The sequence below is a fragment of the Rutidosis leptorrhynchoides genome, chromosome 10, assembly GCF_046630445.1.
Source record: "Rutidosis leptorrhynchoides isolate AG116_Rl617_1_P2 chromosome 10, CSIRO_AGI_Rlap_v1, whole genome shotgun sequence".
NCBI classification, from domain to species: domain Eukaryota; kingdom Viridiplantae; phylum Streptophyta; class Magnoliopsida; order Asterales; family Asteraceae; genus Rutidosis; species Rutidosis leptorrhynchoides.
In genome coordinates, this window is record NC_092342.1 from 37,167,311 (window position 1) to 37,180,998 (window position 13,688).

Here is a 13,688-nt window from a genome sequence, read left to right on the forward strand (position 1 = left end):
TATGAACTATTCAGCGCGTAACCATTTAGTTTTATTAAACGCACCTTAGCTTTTGAGTTTTGTAATCCCTCCGTCCCATATTGATAGTCCAGTATTCTATTTTGGGCTGTTCCAAATTAATAGTCCACTTTTATACAGTGACGATTCCAGGATTAGAACTCAATGGGGTCTCGAAATTTTTTCCAATACTAGTTATATTAAAATGTTATTTTAGTGATAGTTTACTTTCAAAAAAATTATAAATTCGAAAAATATATGGTTCCAAGTAGTGTAATTTAGTGGTGTCTTATACAATTTAAAAGAAAAACTATTGATTTGAATATGGAGTCATACATTTACATTTAGTGGTGTCCTATACAATTTACGGGATATTTTCTACTAAAGATTTTAAAACAAGCGGTGTCCCATAACCCCACGGGTATACACTTGGATTCGACACTGCTTTTATATAGGCTGATGATATTTCCACTCATTAATTCTATAAATCCTCTAAAATTTTATGCATTTTCCGAAAATACCCTTACCAATAAACGTACGGATAATAAATTATATTTTGCTTATTTCCTTTTATTAATTTACGTGAGTTTTTAAGTATCTTTTCCCTTGTACATTTTTTCATCTCTTCCACTTCTTCTTACCTAACTATTTGTCTCTTCCATTTCTTCTTACCTAAGGGTCTGTTTCCGAGTTGAATTTTTAAGAGAAAGGAAAGGGTTTAGAGAGAAATGGAAATATTGAATGTGTTCCTGAGTCTGAATATGAAGAAAAGGAAAGGGAGAAACAGTGTAATTTTCCTTCAATCCAATTTTTCCAAATTGGAATGATTCACGATACTTCCCCTTCATTCACATCCCTCTCATTTCATTTATTCTCTACAAAATCTTGGAACACAGCCTAACTATTTGTCTCTTATGCATTCCTTTTATTAAAAATTACCACTCAAAATGAACATTACTAGTTACTAGTAGAATATAAATCTACTCCTTCTTAATGGATTCAACAATCAACTCTCAGGTATGTATTCCATAATTTTAGTTTCTCAAATAGTTAAGAATTATGAACTGAGTAGCGGTTTTTTTATTTAATATTATTTTTATTTTTATTTAATTTAATATATGTAGTTGATGTAACATTCTATAGTTTATTAGAATTTTTTATTCTTACTTTATATAAGATGGGTCAAATTGTGGCTTTATTACTATCACTGTTGTTTTGTTTGGAATGAGATGGATTATCTATATGTAGGAAATCGTAATGTTATATATGAAAGAGGAGCAAAATATATAATATATGAGATGAGATATATATGAATCCATACTGAATGAATAGCAAAGCAACATATGTAGGAAGATGTAATGTTTTTTTTACACATCAGGTGAATGAAGATGAAAAAACATATCTTGAGAATTGTTTAAATCGCGTGATGAGTTAGTAAAGAGTGTAAAGAACTTTACTATATTAAAGGTGTCGGATTATCTATATGTCATTCTAAAAAAGACCTCCTTGTGGTTTTACAGTGCGATCGGGGCGGCTCTTATCGAGATAGAAATGCTATTGGAGAAACAAGAAAAAGGAGCACCGTGACTCGTTTGATTGATTGTCCCTTTAGAATTGAAGGAAGAAAAGGATGGGATGGTTTGTGGATATTTAGAATAAAATACTTGAAACATAACCATGAGCAATCTTCTGACATTTCTGGACATTCATCATTTCGTAGATTACCGCCCGATAACATATAAAGTGTCAAGGAGATGAGTTAATCTGGAATACCACCTAGACAAATTCTTTCTTCTATACGCCAAAGAGACCCAAATATTGCGGCTACTTCTAGAACTATTTACAACGTGAAGGCCAAAATTCGTAGAGAAAATTTAGGAAATAGGTCAATGGTTGATGCCTTATTTGAAGAGCTTCAAAAAGGAGGTTTTTGGTATGATATTTTACATGATCAACAGGGGCATATAACAAGTTTATTTATTGCACACCCTTTATCGATTAAATTGACCAAAACTTTTCTGATACATTTGTGATGGATTGCACCTAGAAAACCAATAAGTACAACATGCCTTTGCTTGATATAATTGGAGTTTCGTGTTTTACTACCTCATTCTATTCTGAATTTGCTTTTTTGAAACGAGAAGATGAAGAAAGTTATGTTTGGGCACTAAATGCATTTCAAAAGATTCTTGGAAGTGAGAATCAACCGTCTGTGATTATGACAGATAGAGAGCTTGCACTAATGAATGCTATAAAAAAGGTATTTCCAACAATAATCAACCTTTTATGTGTTTGGCATATTGAAAGAACGTACTAGCATTGGACGTGCGGTGGAGTTTGACATATTTATGTCAAGTTGGAAGAATTGTTAAATTAAGAAAATTAAGAAAGTGTAATGTTGTATTGATTAGTTTTTTGATGTTTAAAGAACTTGAGTTGATTACTTTACATTTTCTAAGTGTTCATATATATACACAAAATCAGTAACAACTAATTCTTATTTAAGGAATGGCTCCAATATGCTTTTGGAACCTCCTTTTACAGAAATGGAATGCAGGCTGACTTTGTGATTGGTATCCGTTATCTTGGCTGTTAATGGTGATCTTGTGACTTTCTCTCAAAAGGGAAATGATGATATTAAAATCTGATCCTAAATAGTCAAATTACCAAACAAGGTAGTTTGATTTTCTAGTGTTGTATTCTAACACTCCCCCTCAAGTTGAATAGTGGGGTTTTCAATATTCAACTTGCTAAGTACTTCACTGAATAATCTTCCATTGACTGACTTGATGAGGATATCGGCTAGTTGGTCTTCTGATCTGATAGATGGGAGAGAGATGATATCACCATCTAGCTTTTTTCGAATAAAATGTCGATCTATTTCCACATAAGATTTGAATTACTTCATTTGGAGGGAAACCAATTTCTGTCAATAATTTCTTGATCCATAGCGCTTCGACTACCCCTTTTGCTATTCCCCTAAATTCTGACTCGGCACTTGAAAGTCATACAACTTTTTGTGTCTTACTTCTCCATGCCACTAAATTACCCCCAACAAGTGTGAAGAATCCGGATTTAGATTTTCTATCCCCTTTTTCTCCAGCCCAACTTGCATCTGTATATATTTGAGTTTTTAGGTGTCCATGTCTTTTAAAAACAACTCCATGATCCGCTGTTTTCTTCAAATATCTGATGATTCTCATTACAGCTTCCATATGGTGAACCTATGGTTGATGCATGAATTGACTCACAACTCCAACTGCATGTGCTATATCTGGTCGAGTGTGAGAAAGATAGATGAGTTTTCCCACCATCCTTTGGTATTGCCCTTTATCAGCAAGATCAGCTTCATCTTCCATATATAGCTTTTGGTTTGAAATCATTGGAGTATCAACTGGTTTGCAATCAATCATACCTGTCTCTGCAAGAAAATCAAGAATATACTTCTTTTGACTGATAAATATTCCCTGTTGGGATCGTAATACCTCAATCCCCAAAAAATATTTAAGTCTGCCCAAGTCTTTCATTTCAAATTCTTTAAATAAGTTCATTTTTAAGTTAGAAATTTTCTGTTTATCATTTCTTATTATTATCATATCATCCACATAAATGATTAAGCAGCATGTAATTAAATTTCTTTTTCGTTTAAAAAACAGAGTATGATCCGAGTTACTTTGTTTGAAATCATATTTTTTTCATAAATAAAGTAAATCTCCCAAACCAAGCCCGTGGAGATTGTTTTAGCACATATAAAGATTTTTTAAGTCGACAAACTTCCCTATCATTGAAGTTTCTCGCAAATCCTGGTGGAGCATCCATATAAACTTCTTCTATTAATTCAACATGAAGAAAAGCATTCTTCACATCAAATTGGTGAAGTGGCCAGTCTTCCTTTGCAGCGATGGAGAAGAGAACTCTGATAGTATCAATCTTTGCAATCGGAGAAAAGGTCTCAGAATAATCTATCCCATAGGTCTGAGTATATCCTTTGGCAACAAGGCGTGCTTTATATCTTTCAATGGTGCCATCTGGTTTTCATTTAATTGTAAACACCCATCGACATCCTATAGGTTTCTTATCTTGAGGAATAATACATTTTTCCCATGTCTCCTTTTTCTTAAGTGCTTCTATCTCTTCTACCATAGTCTTTCTTCATTTGTCAGATTTCATTGATTGATCAGTTGTAGCTGGAATTTCTTTAGAATATAAAGCACAATTGAATTTATGTGCTTCACTTGATAGGTTCCCCTGTGCAATATTAGCAATTGGGTATCTTGATCTTTGAGCTTCTTTTTCTGGAGAGTATGACAACCCAGAAATTTCCGACTAAATTTAAACCTAACTTCGACTACTTCCGACGACTCACGAACAATTATTTGTAAATAGATATTTATATATAAATAATTATATATAATATCTGGATATGAATATTTATACATTTAATCTGTTATATTATTATCAATATTACTAATATTATTGAAAACATTATTATTATCATTATTATTATAATTAGTAGTAAAATTATGACTTTAGGTATTATTATGATTATTAATATTATTACCATTATTAGTATCATCATTACTAATAATATTATTATAATTGTTATACATATTAATTATCATATTATTCTCATTATTAATAATATTAAAAGTATTATTATTAATATTACAAATATTATTATTATAAAAATAATACAATCTAAAATTATTATCATTTTTATAATTATCATTATCATTATTATTATTATCTTTATCTATTATTATTATTGTTAATGATATTATTGTTAATATTATTATAAAATATCATTATTCTTGCTATTCACATTATTATTATTTTTATTAATAATATTAAAAGTATTATTATTATTATTAAAATAAATATTATTACTATTAGTATTATATTTATTAATATATTTATAAAAATAAAATAAATGAAAAAAACAGCTACCTAATTTGACATAATCTGTTTATTTATTTTTATATATCATGAACTGTTTTTTAATCTGTTTAATTTTTTAATTGGATCGTGATATCTGCTTTTTATTTTTTTAGCCAACGTGATCTGCCTTTTTATTTCTTTTATTTATTTTTTTTCTCTTTTTCTTCTTGAGTGTGCTTGCTGTCGACTTCAATGATGATACGAAACAAATTTGATCGATTCATTTTGACTGTATTAATCCCATTTGCCCTCTACATAACTCTGCTACTGCCATTCGAAAAATAAAACAGAAATATATTTTTTTACTCGACCTCTGTTCTTGATTTATTTTCCAAAAACCCGATTTCGAAACCCATTTTAAAATCCTTAATTGCAGTTTTGTTAGGATTCTCATACTCAAACTATCTGCAAAGTTTGAGCTTCCAATTCTTTAAAACGAGTGTGAATTCGTGAGTCAAAGTTTCGAATTCAAAAAGTCAAATATTTGTTCTTCAATCAAATTCGAGTTGGATTTAAAGTTTCAGGTCCAATTGATGATTGAGAAAGTTTATAGGAAGGATGTAAAACCTATTTCATGTAGAAAGTTTTGTCTAAAACATTCTTAAATTCGAAAATCAAGTTTGAGTTTTATTTTTTTTAGCGATGCAGCAGCAACACTTTTCCATTTTTTTTCTGTTTTGATAAATCAACTCTTACACCTTGATTGTTACGTTTCATCTTCATATCCAAATTAAAACATTAAATTAGCTGTAATTGATTGTGTTTTGGTTCTGGTCGTGGGTGTTAATCGAAGAAGAAGGAGAAACAGAAACAATAGATAAATAAATTTAAGTTGGAAATAAAATCAGAAAAACAGATTTAGAAGGATGGTTTAGGGTGTTGACTGGTTTCTAGAGATCACGAGTTCGAGCCCGGTCTTGGGCATATTTTTTTTAGAAAGGCTTCTAAGGTAGTTTCCATCTCTACTATTATTATTATTATTATTATTATTATTATTATTATTATTATTATTATTATTATTATTATTATTATTATTATTATTATTATTACTTACTAGTACTATTGTATTACTAATTATTATCATTATTGTTAATTGTTAATAACATGGTCATTAAAATTATTATCACTAATATAGTTTATATTATCATTATTATTAATATCATTAGTGTTAACATTATTATTATTATTAGTATTATTATTATTATTGTATTATTATTGATATTTTTAATTATTATGATTAAGATTATGCTTATGTCAAGTATTGTTACCAAAAATTATAATTTTTATCATTATTATTATTAAACTTTTCATTTTTATTAAAAACTGTTATCTTTATTATTATTGTTGTAAGTATTATTATTATTATTATTATTATTAATATCATTATTATTACCATTAATGAAATCATAAACATTATTATCATTATTGAGTATTATTATTATTATGATCATTACTAATATTATTTTAGTATTATTATAATTACTATTTTAACAAACAAATGATATATATATATATATATATATATATATATATATATATATATATATATATATATATATATATATATATATATATTTACACATAACATAACAAAAGTTATATTTTTATCTATTTAGAATATATAAAATAAATATAAGAAACTTACATGTTATTAATATAAAAATGACATAACTAATAAATTTATATATATAAACTTATTCGATTACGAGTATATGTTTTAATATATATACTTGATATAGGTTCGTGATTTCGAGGACAACTCTGCACTTGTTCAGTGCCATCATACACATACTTACTACAAATTATCGTATCGTATCGTGAGTTTTCATAGCTCCCTTTTTATATATATTTTTGGGCTGAGAATACATGCGCAACTTTTATAAATGATTTATACGTAAGACACAAGTACCAACTATTAAACTGTGCTATACCTGGCTATGTCCTGCAAGTCCCCACTGTGATATTTTTAATTGCTTTTACATAACGCATTCTTAATTATTAGGGAGGCCTATCGGGAGTAACATCCCCGATACATTTGACCAAGTCATTGTATTACTTAATAATGATTCAAACCGACAAGGACAGTACAACTTGTCACGAGGCAAACTTTGAAACTGTTTAGTCTAAATATCACAAATTTGGCACTACTTTTAGATCCCTGCGAGATCTACTTTTATAAATAAAAATCTTGTGGTCTACTCTATCTATTACTGAAATCATTATTTATGACAAACCTATGAACTCACTCAACCTCGTGTTGACTTTTTAAGCATGTTTATTCTCAGGTACTTAAATATTGCTTTCGCTGTATATCTGCTGCTTTGAATGATGATTGCTTGCCATGATTGGAGTCTTCATGCATCACTTATCGATTCATTTAAAAACATTTAATGCTATAAATACAATGTAATCTATTTATCTTCCGCTGCAAAACTCAATAAAACGTCTCATATAGAGTCGTTCTCGTTTATACAACTGTGATTTGATATAATTAGTCACAAATACCCCAGGACATATTTAGGGGTGTGACAGAAACGGTATCAGAGCAGTATTGTTGTAGAGAACCAGGATTGCATTTTAAGTGTGCCTTATACAATTAGGTACCTTAGCAATGTAGGACTACAACTTTCCTTGACTATAGTGTCTTTAATTGTTAAATGCTGTGACAACCCGGAAATTTCCGAACAAATTTAAACTTGATCTTTATATGCTTCCGACACGATAAGCAAAGTTTGTAAAGTTAAATCTCAAGAATTTTAAACTATGTTCATACATTCATTCAACCTCGACCAAGTTCCGACGATTCACGAACCATTATCTAATTGAATATGAATATGTATATGTGTGTATATATATAGGTGTACATATTATAATTTAAAAACATTAACAAAGTATTAGACGTATAATACTTATTATAAACATATTTGTTTTAAAATATATTTAGAATAATTATCGACAGAATTAAAAGATAATAACAAATGATTGAATTATCAGATACATTGAATTATGATTACGAGTTTTTGTTGAAAGGCCCACATTGATTTGAGAAAATCTTTCTATTTTAACAATATTCGGAAAATGGCAAAGTAATTTGTAAGTAAGAACAAAAGTGTCTATTATCAAGAATTAGACAAAAGTTAGTGGGAGATTAAATTACATAGTAATCATTTGATTTAGTTTCAAATGTACGAAAACGCTTTACGATATAATCGAACTTGAATATTTAAGATGTCTTCAATTGACTAATGTGAGATGGAATATTGGTTGTTAAGTATGTAGATAACTTATAACATGTATTTAAAACGTGTTTACGAATATTGAAGATATATATATATATATATATATATATATATATATATATATATATATATATATATATATATATATATAGTTTCAAATTAAGTAACACTTGATTCAATTGATATTTAGATATATCATTTAGGACGTTTGATAAATGTTGGCGCATAAATGGATTACGCCAAATTAAGTTTTAAAGTACAAACGATACGTGTTATATTATTTTTCTAAACGAAATTTAAAACAAACTTTGAAATATAATTAGTTTTGAAAAACTAAATATTATATCATTACATAAATATTTTCCATTACTTATGATATATACAAGTCTATATTTTTAAATGAAAATATATATTTTAACTTAGTCATAAAAACGTCCTGATTTAAAATAATATATTTTGATAAACAATGAGTCACTGATTTATAGAAGTAAATGACCAAAACGCTCAAATGAATAAAGTTACATTTTGAGTGAGATTGTTTTCATTATTTAAATCAATTATATTTATAAGGGTACGAGTCACTAAACGTAAAAGGCTAGTTTTCTAAACGTACGAAAGTGCGCTCGAAAAACCGAAAGTGGTACATGAGTCGTGAGACCACGTCCGTGTCATTTTTGTAAAAATTATATTTTTACCATGAGCGTAAATATAATATAATATTTAATTAATTCTAAAGATTAAATATATTATATATAAAATAATATATAAAGTTATGAGTGATACGTAATATGTCGACAATGGTAAAGGAAAACGGTGTGCCAGTATTGCTTGTGTCATGCGAACGCATGAGTGTAGTAGGTGGCCAAAAATCCCTTATAAACCGAGTTCGTTCCATTTCACTTCATATTTCATTTCATATTACGGAGTATTACTTATATTAATATTATTATTATTATTATTATTATTATTATTAAGATTAATACTATTATTAATCTTAGAATTAGGAGTATTATTATTAGTAATATTATACATAAAATATTACGACGAGGTCATGAGCAAACTATTTCAAAACTGGTCTTCGAGTAGGATAGGGCTAAGGAAATTATGGGTTATAGCTATGGAGGTGATGGATATGGTTCATGGGTGTGCTCATGAGGTCAATTTGGTAGTTTTCGTCTCCGTTGTGTCTACGTATTTTTCCTGCAATATTGAATCTCAATATTGATACGTGAGTACTCGTAAATTAATTTTTTACATACTAATAATGTATCCCTGACTAGTGCTCGAGAATATAGGATTATGCATGCTTGTACTTTTGATATTGCCCTTAGTTAGGTTATGTTTAATCTCGAATTAGTTACACATGCGATTGAGATAAGGTATAAGATATGCATGTCGTTGGAAAGCTAGCGAAAAATTAAGAACTTTTCATTTAGATGTCGAATAGATTCGATGAACGGATTAGAAGTTATTGTCAATTGAATTTTTGATATTATTATTAAAAATGATTATTTTCATCGTCGTTATTAACATCGTTCTAGTTTTTATCAAATTATTATTATCATCATCATCATCATCATTATTATTATTATTATTATTATTATTATTATTATTATTATTATTATTATCAATAAAAAGTATTATCATTAAAAATTGATATTTTTATTATTATTACTATTTTTGAAGTTATAATTAGTATTATTATTATTATTATTAATCATTAAAATAGATTAGTAATATCATTAGCATAACATTTATTATTATTAGTATTATAATATTAAGTAACACTTAATTATTATAACTACTATTTTTATCATCAAAATGAACGCGATATGAAAGACGATTTAAAAGTTACTAACAAATCGATTAGGAAATAATGTGTAAGAGCATCATAAGGAAATTAAAATATTATAAGATATTGATTTAGATAAAGTTATCGTTCTTATTATTTTTATCATTACTATTATTATTAAAAGTATCGTTGGTATTAAAACTATCATTTTAACAAAAATTATCATTCTAATAGAAATATCATGGTTACTATAAAATATCATTATTATTACCATTTTAAATAGAATTATTTTTTTAAGATAATATTAAAAAGTATCGTAAATATTAATGTTATCATAATTAGAATTATCGTTTATTCATAATGTCATCGTAGTAATTATAAATATTGGTATTTTTATAATAATAATCATTATTACAAAATAATACAACTTTTACTTACTATTATTGTAGATATTATTTTATCAAATAAATATGTGATACAAACATATTTTACTAAGTGTAATAAATTACTTTAATAATACCTATCATATTATATTTATGATATTAAATGAACTCTATAAATTTTATTACTTGATATATATAAAAGTATATTTTATTATATAAATTTTAATATGAAATTTTATTTATTAATAAATGAATTATATTTAAAAATATAAAATGACGATATTTAAAATATATTATAATTATGTATAAAATTTTGGAAATCATTTTGAGTCATATTGGCTTTTGTTGACTTTTGCATATTAGTCTCGAGCATTAGGATTGTGGTACACTATGACTTGACCTAATTTGTTAAGACAAATTTTGACCAACATATAAATATATATAATTAATTTAGGTTCGTGAATCCGAGGCCAACCCTGCACTTGTTCAATGACGTTATATGTATTTTTACTACGAAATACAGTATGGTGAGTTTCATTTGCCCCCTTTTTAAATACTTTTGCAATATATATTTTTGGGACTGAGAATACATGCACTGATTTATAAATGTTTGATGAAATAGACACAAGTACTTAAAACTACATTCTATGGCTGGATTATTAAACCGAATATGCCCCTTTTTAGTCTGGTAATCTAAGAATTAGGGAACAGACACCCTAATTGACGCGAATCCTAAAGATAGATCTATCTGGCCCAACAAGCTCCATCCAAAGTACCGGATGCTTTAGTACTTCGAAATTTATATCATGTCCGAAGGAGGATCCCGGAATGATGGGGATATTCTTATATGCATATTGTGAATGTCGGTTACCAGGTGTTCAATCCATATGAATGATATTTTTGTCTCTATGCATGGGACGTATGTTTATGAGAAATGGAAATATGAAATCTTGTGGTCTATTAAAATTATGAAATGATTATTTACGTTCATCTAATGAACTCACCAACCTTTTGGTTGACACTTTAAAGCATGTTTATTCTCAGGTACGAAAGAAATCTTCCACTGTGCATTAGCTCATTTTAAGGATATTACTTGGAGTCATTCATGACATATTTCAAAAGACGTTGCATTCGAGTCGTTGAAGTTTATTAGAGATTATTATTAAGTCAATTATAGTTAGATATATTATGAAATGGTATGCATGCCGTCAACTTTCGATGAAATGAAATTTTGTCTTTTAAAAACAAATGCAATGTTTGTAAAATGTATCATATAGAGGTCAAGTACCTCGCGATGTAATCAACTGTTGTGAATCATTTATAATCGATATGGATTTTTTCCGGATGGATTAGGACGGGTCGCTTCAGTTAGTATCAGAGTAGAGGTCGTAGCGAACCAGGTCTTGCATTAGTGTGTCTAACTAATAGTTGTTAGGATGCATTAGTGAGTCTGGACTTCGACCTAGTAGTTGTTAGGTTATATTAATGAGTCTGGACTTGAACCTGGTCTGCATGTCAAAAAGTTTTGCTTATCATTTCTTGTCAAAAATTATCTGCTTATCATTCTTAGTCTAGACACATCTTGCTGCACTGATTGCATGAATAGTGCATAGACAAATTCATATCTTAGCGTATATGCTAATTCATATCTTAGCGTATCTGTTACTATAGACTTTATCTGGCACGTTTCCTTAATTCCCTCCGTAATTTACGGGATCTTCTGCACTATGTATAGGTATTCTATGTAATTAGAATATCATCTGATATACGAAAATCATTTCATATCGAAAACCCTTTATTTAACCATACAAAATGGAACTCACCACTAGATCAAGTCCCTCGGATTCCAATATGGAGTTTCACCTAAGCCTAAAAGTAGTGTCACCAGAATGAACCAACCAATTGGCCATCCCCAATTCATCTGATGGGTTCGTAGTCGATTTAATCGATGGAGACGCGAAGAAGGCGATCCTTTCCACCAATCGAATTCACCTCTTGGCAAAGAATCTGAAGCAATTACCGGCGAACCTGTCCGAAACACCATTTTCTCTTTCATTTCCAGAATATCTCGTCACGATCATATAATATACCAAATTCTAGATCTTATTTATCCGCTAGTCTGAACTGACAATCACCCCGGCGTAATAGAAGAAGTCAACGAGCTTCGCGCTCGGGTAGTGGCTTTGGAAAATATGGTGCGAAGGTTACAACCACCATCAGCAGCACCAGCAGCATAACCAGTACCACCAGTAACATCAACATCGTAAGTCTCAATACCATAAGCACCAGCAGCATCACCGGCATCAACGGTACCACCATCATCAACACCAACAGTATCATTACCACCACCAACAATCACATCCGCATCACACGCCTCAACATCACAATCTGTACATCGGATATCAACGTCACACGCACCATAGATACCAAGGAGTACCAACAACAATAAACGATGAAGTATTGATTCATAACTTCATTGGAGAAACATTCCGCGGTGATTATGTAATTTCTAAAGTCATAGAGATTATCTATTTCAGCCTTAACCATAAATCAGATGAGTGGACAGAAATGAAAGAAGGAAGAGTAGAAACACTGACAGGAATGATGCGTGAATTACAAGTTAGACTTGTTTTACCAACAGCATCAACAGTACCATAGCATTACCAGCGCAGTCGGTGCCGTCAACATCATCAGAATCAACAGCACCTAAAACATCACAAACTCCGTCAGTTCAAGAATCACGTGAACATCATTACAAATCAACAACAAGTATGTCATATCAACGAGTTATGAAGTATTAACTCATTTCCACTGAAGGATTTATATGTATAACTTAGATGTATAAATTTTAAACCATAATAAATCTTTCCGTACTAAGCTATTATGTGTGAATTTTAACCTACTCAGTTAATTCATATGCAATGATGTACGTCTTTCGTCCGCAACTTAACCATTGTTAACTACCATCTCTGTCTCAATTCAATAAGTTCCAATTCATAATAAATCAAGTGTACTATTCAAACACATGTTTGATTTACACTTTTAACATCGATGTACTCAAAACTTTTCAGATAACATCATTCGTATCTTGCGAAGTTCGCAAGAATTCCATGAACACCTACATCATGCATAACGAAGTATTGATTCATAATTTCAATTACATTGAAGAAATACTCCGTAGAAGTTATGTAATTTCTAAAGTTTTAAAGATTATTCAATTCCAGTTTCAACCGTAAATCAAATGAGTTTAATTTAATATTAACTCATTAACTCTATATTACATCTAAAGAAAATATACGCACATATGTATATTTTCATAAAGATTGTAATAAAGTTCAA

The 13,688-nt window shown here is 29.0% G+C and overlaps 1 protein-coding gene across 1 annotated transcript; it reads right to left on the bottom strand.

The window, feature by feature from the left end:
* Positions 1–2,698: 2,698 nt before the first annotated feature.
* LOC139870195 (uncharacterized) lies at positions 2,699–4,140 on the bottom strand. The gene is made up of 4 exons (XM_071858035.1): positions 4,092–4,140; positions 3,772–4,025; positions 3,413–3,464; positions 2,699–2,874 (listed from the first exon to the last, which is right to left on the bottom strand). Exons 1-4 carry the CDS (start codon positions 4,138–4,140, stop codon positions 2,699–2,701), a joined length of 531 nt encoding a protein of 176 aa, XP_071714136.1.
* Positions 4,141–13,688: the final 9,548 nt, after the last annotated feature.

Coding starts and splice junctions, on each gene's coding strand:
- LOC139870195 (XM_071858035.1), bottom strand. CDS start 4,140: ATGGTAGAAGAGATAGAAGCACTTAAGAAAAAGGAGACATGGGAAAAA. Junction 4,026..4,091: donor AAAGGAGACATGGGAAAAAT/GTATTATTCCTC, acceptor AATGAAAACCAG/ATGGCACCATTGAAAGATAT. Junction 3,465..3,771: donor GAAACTTCAATGATAGGGAA/GTTTGTCGACTT, acceptor CGATCCCAACAG/GGAATATTTATCAGTCAAAA.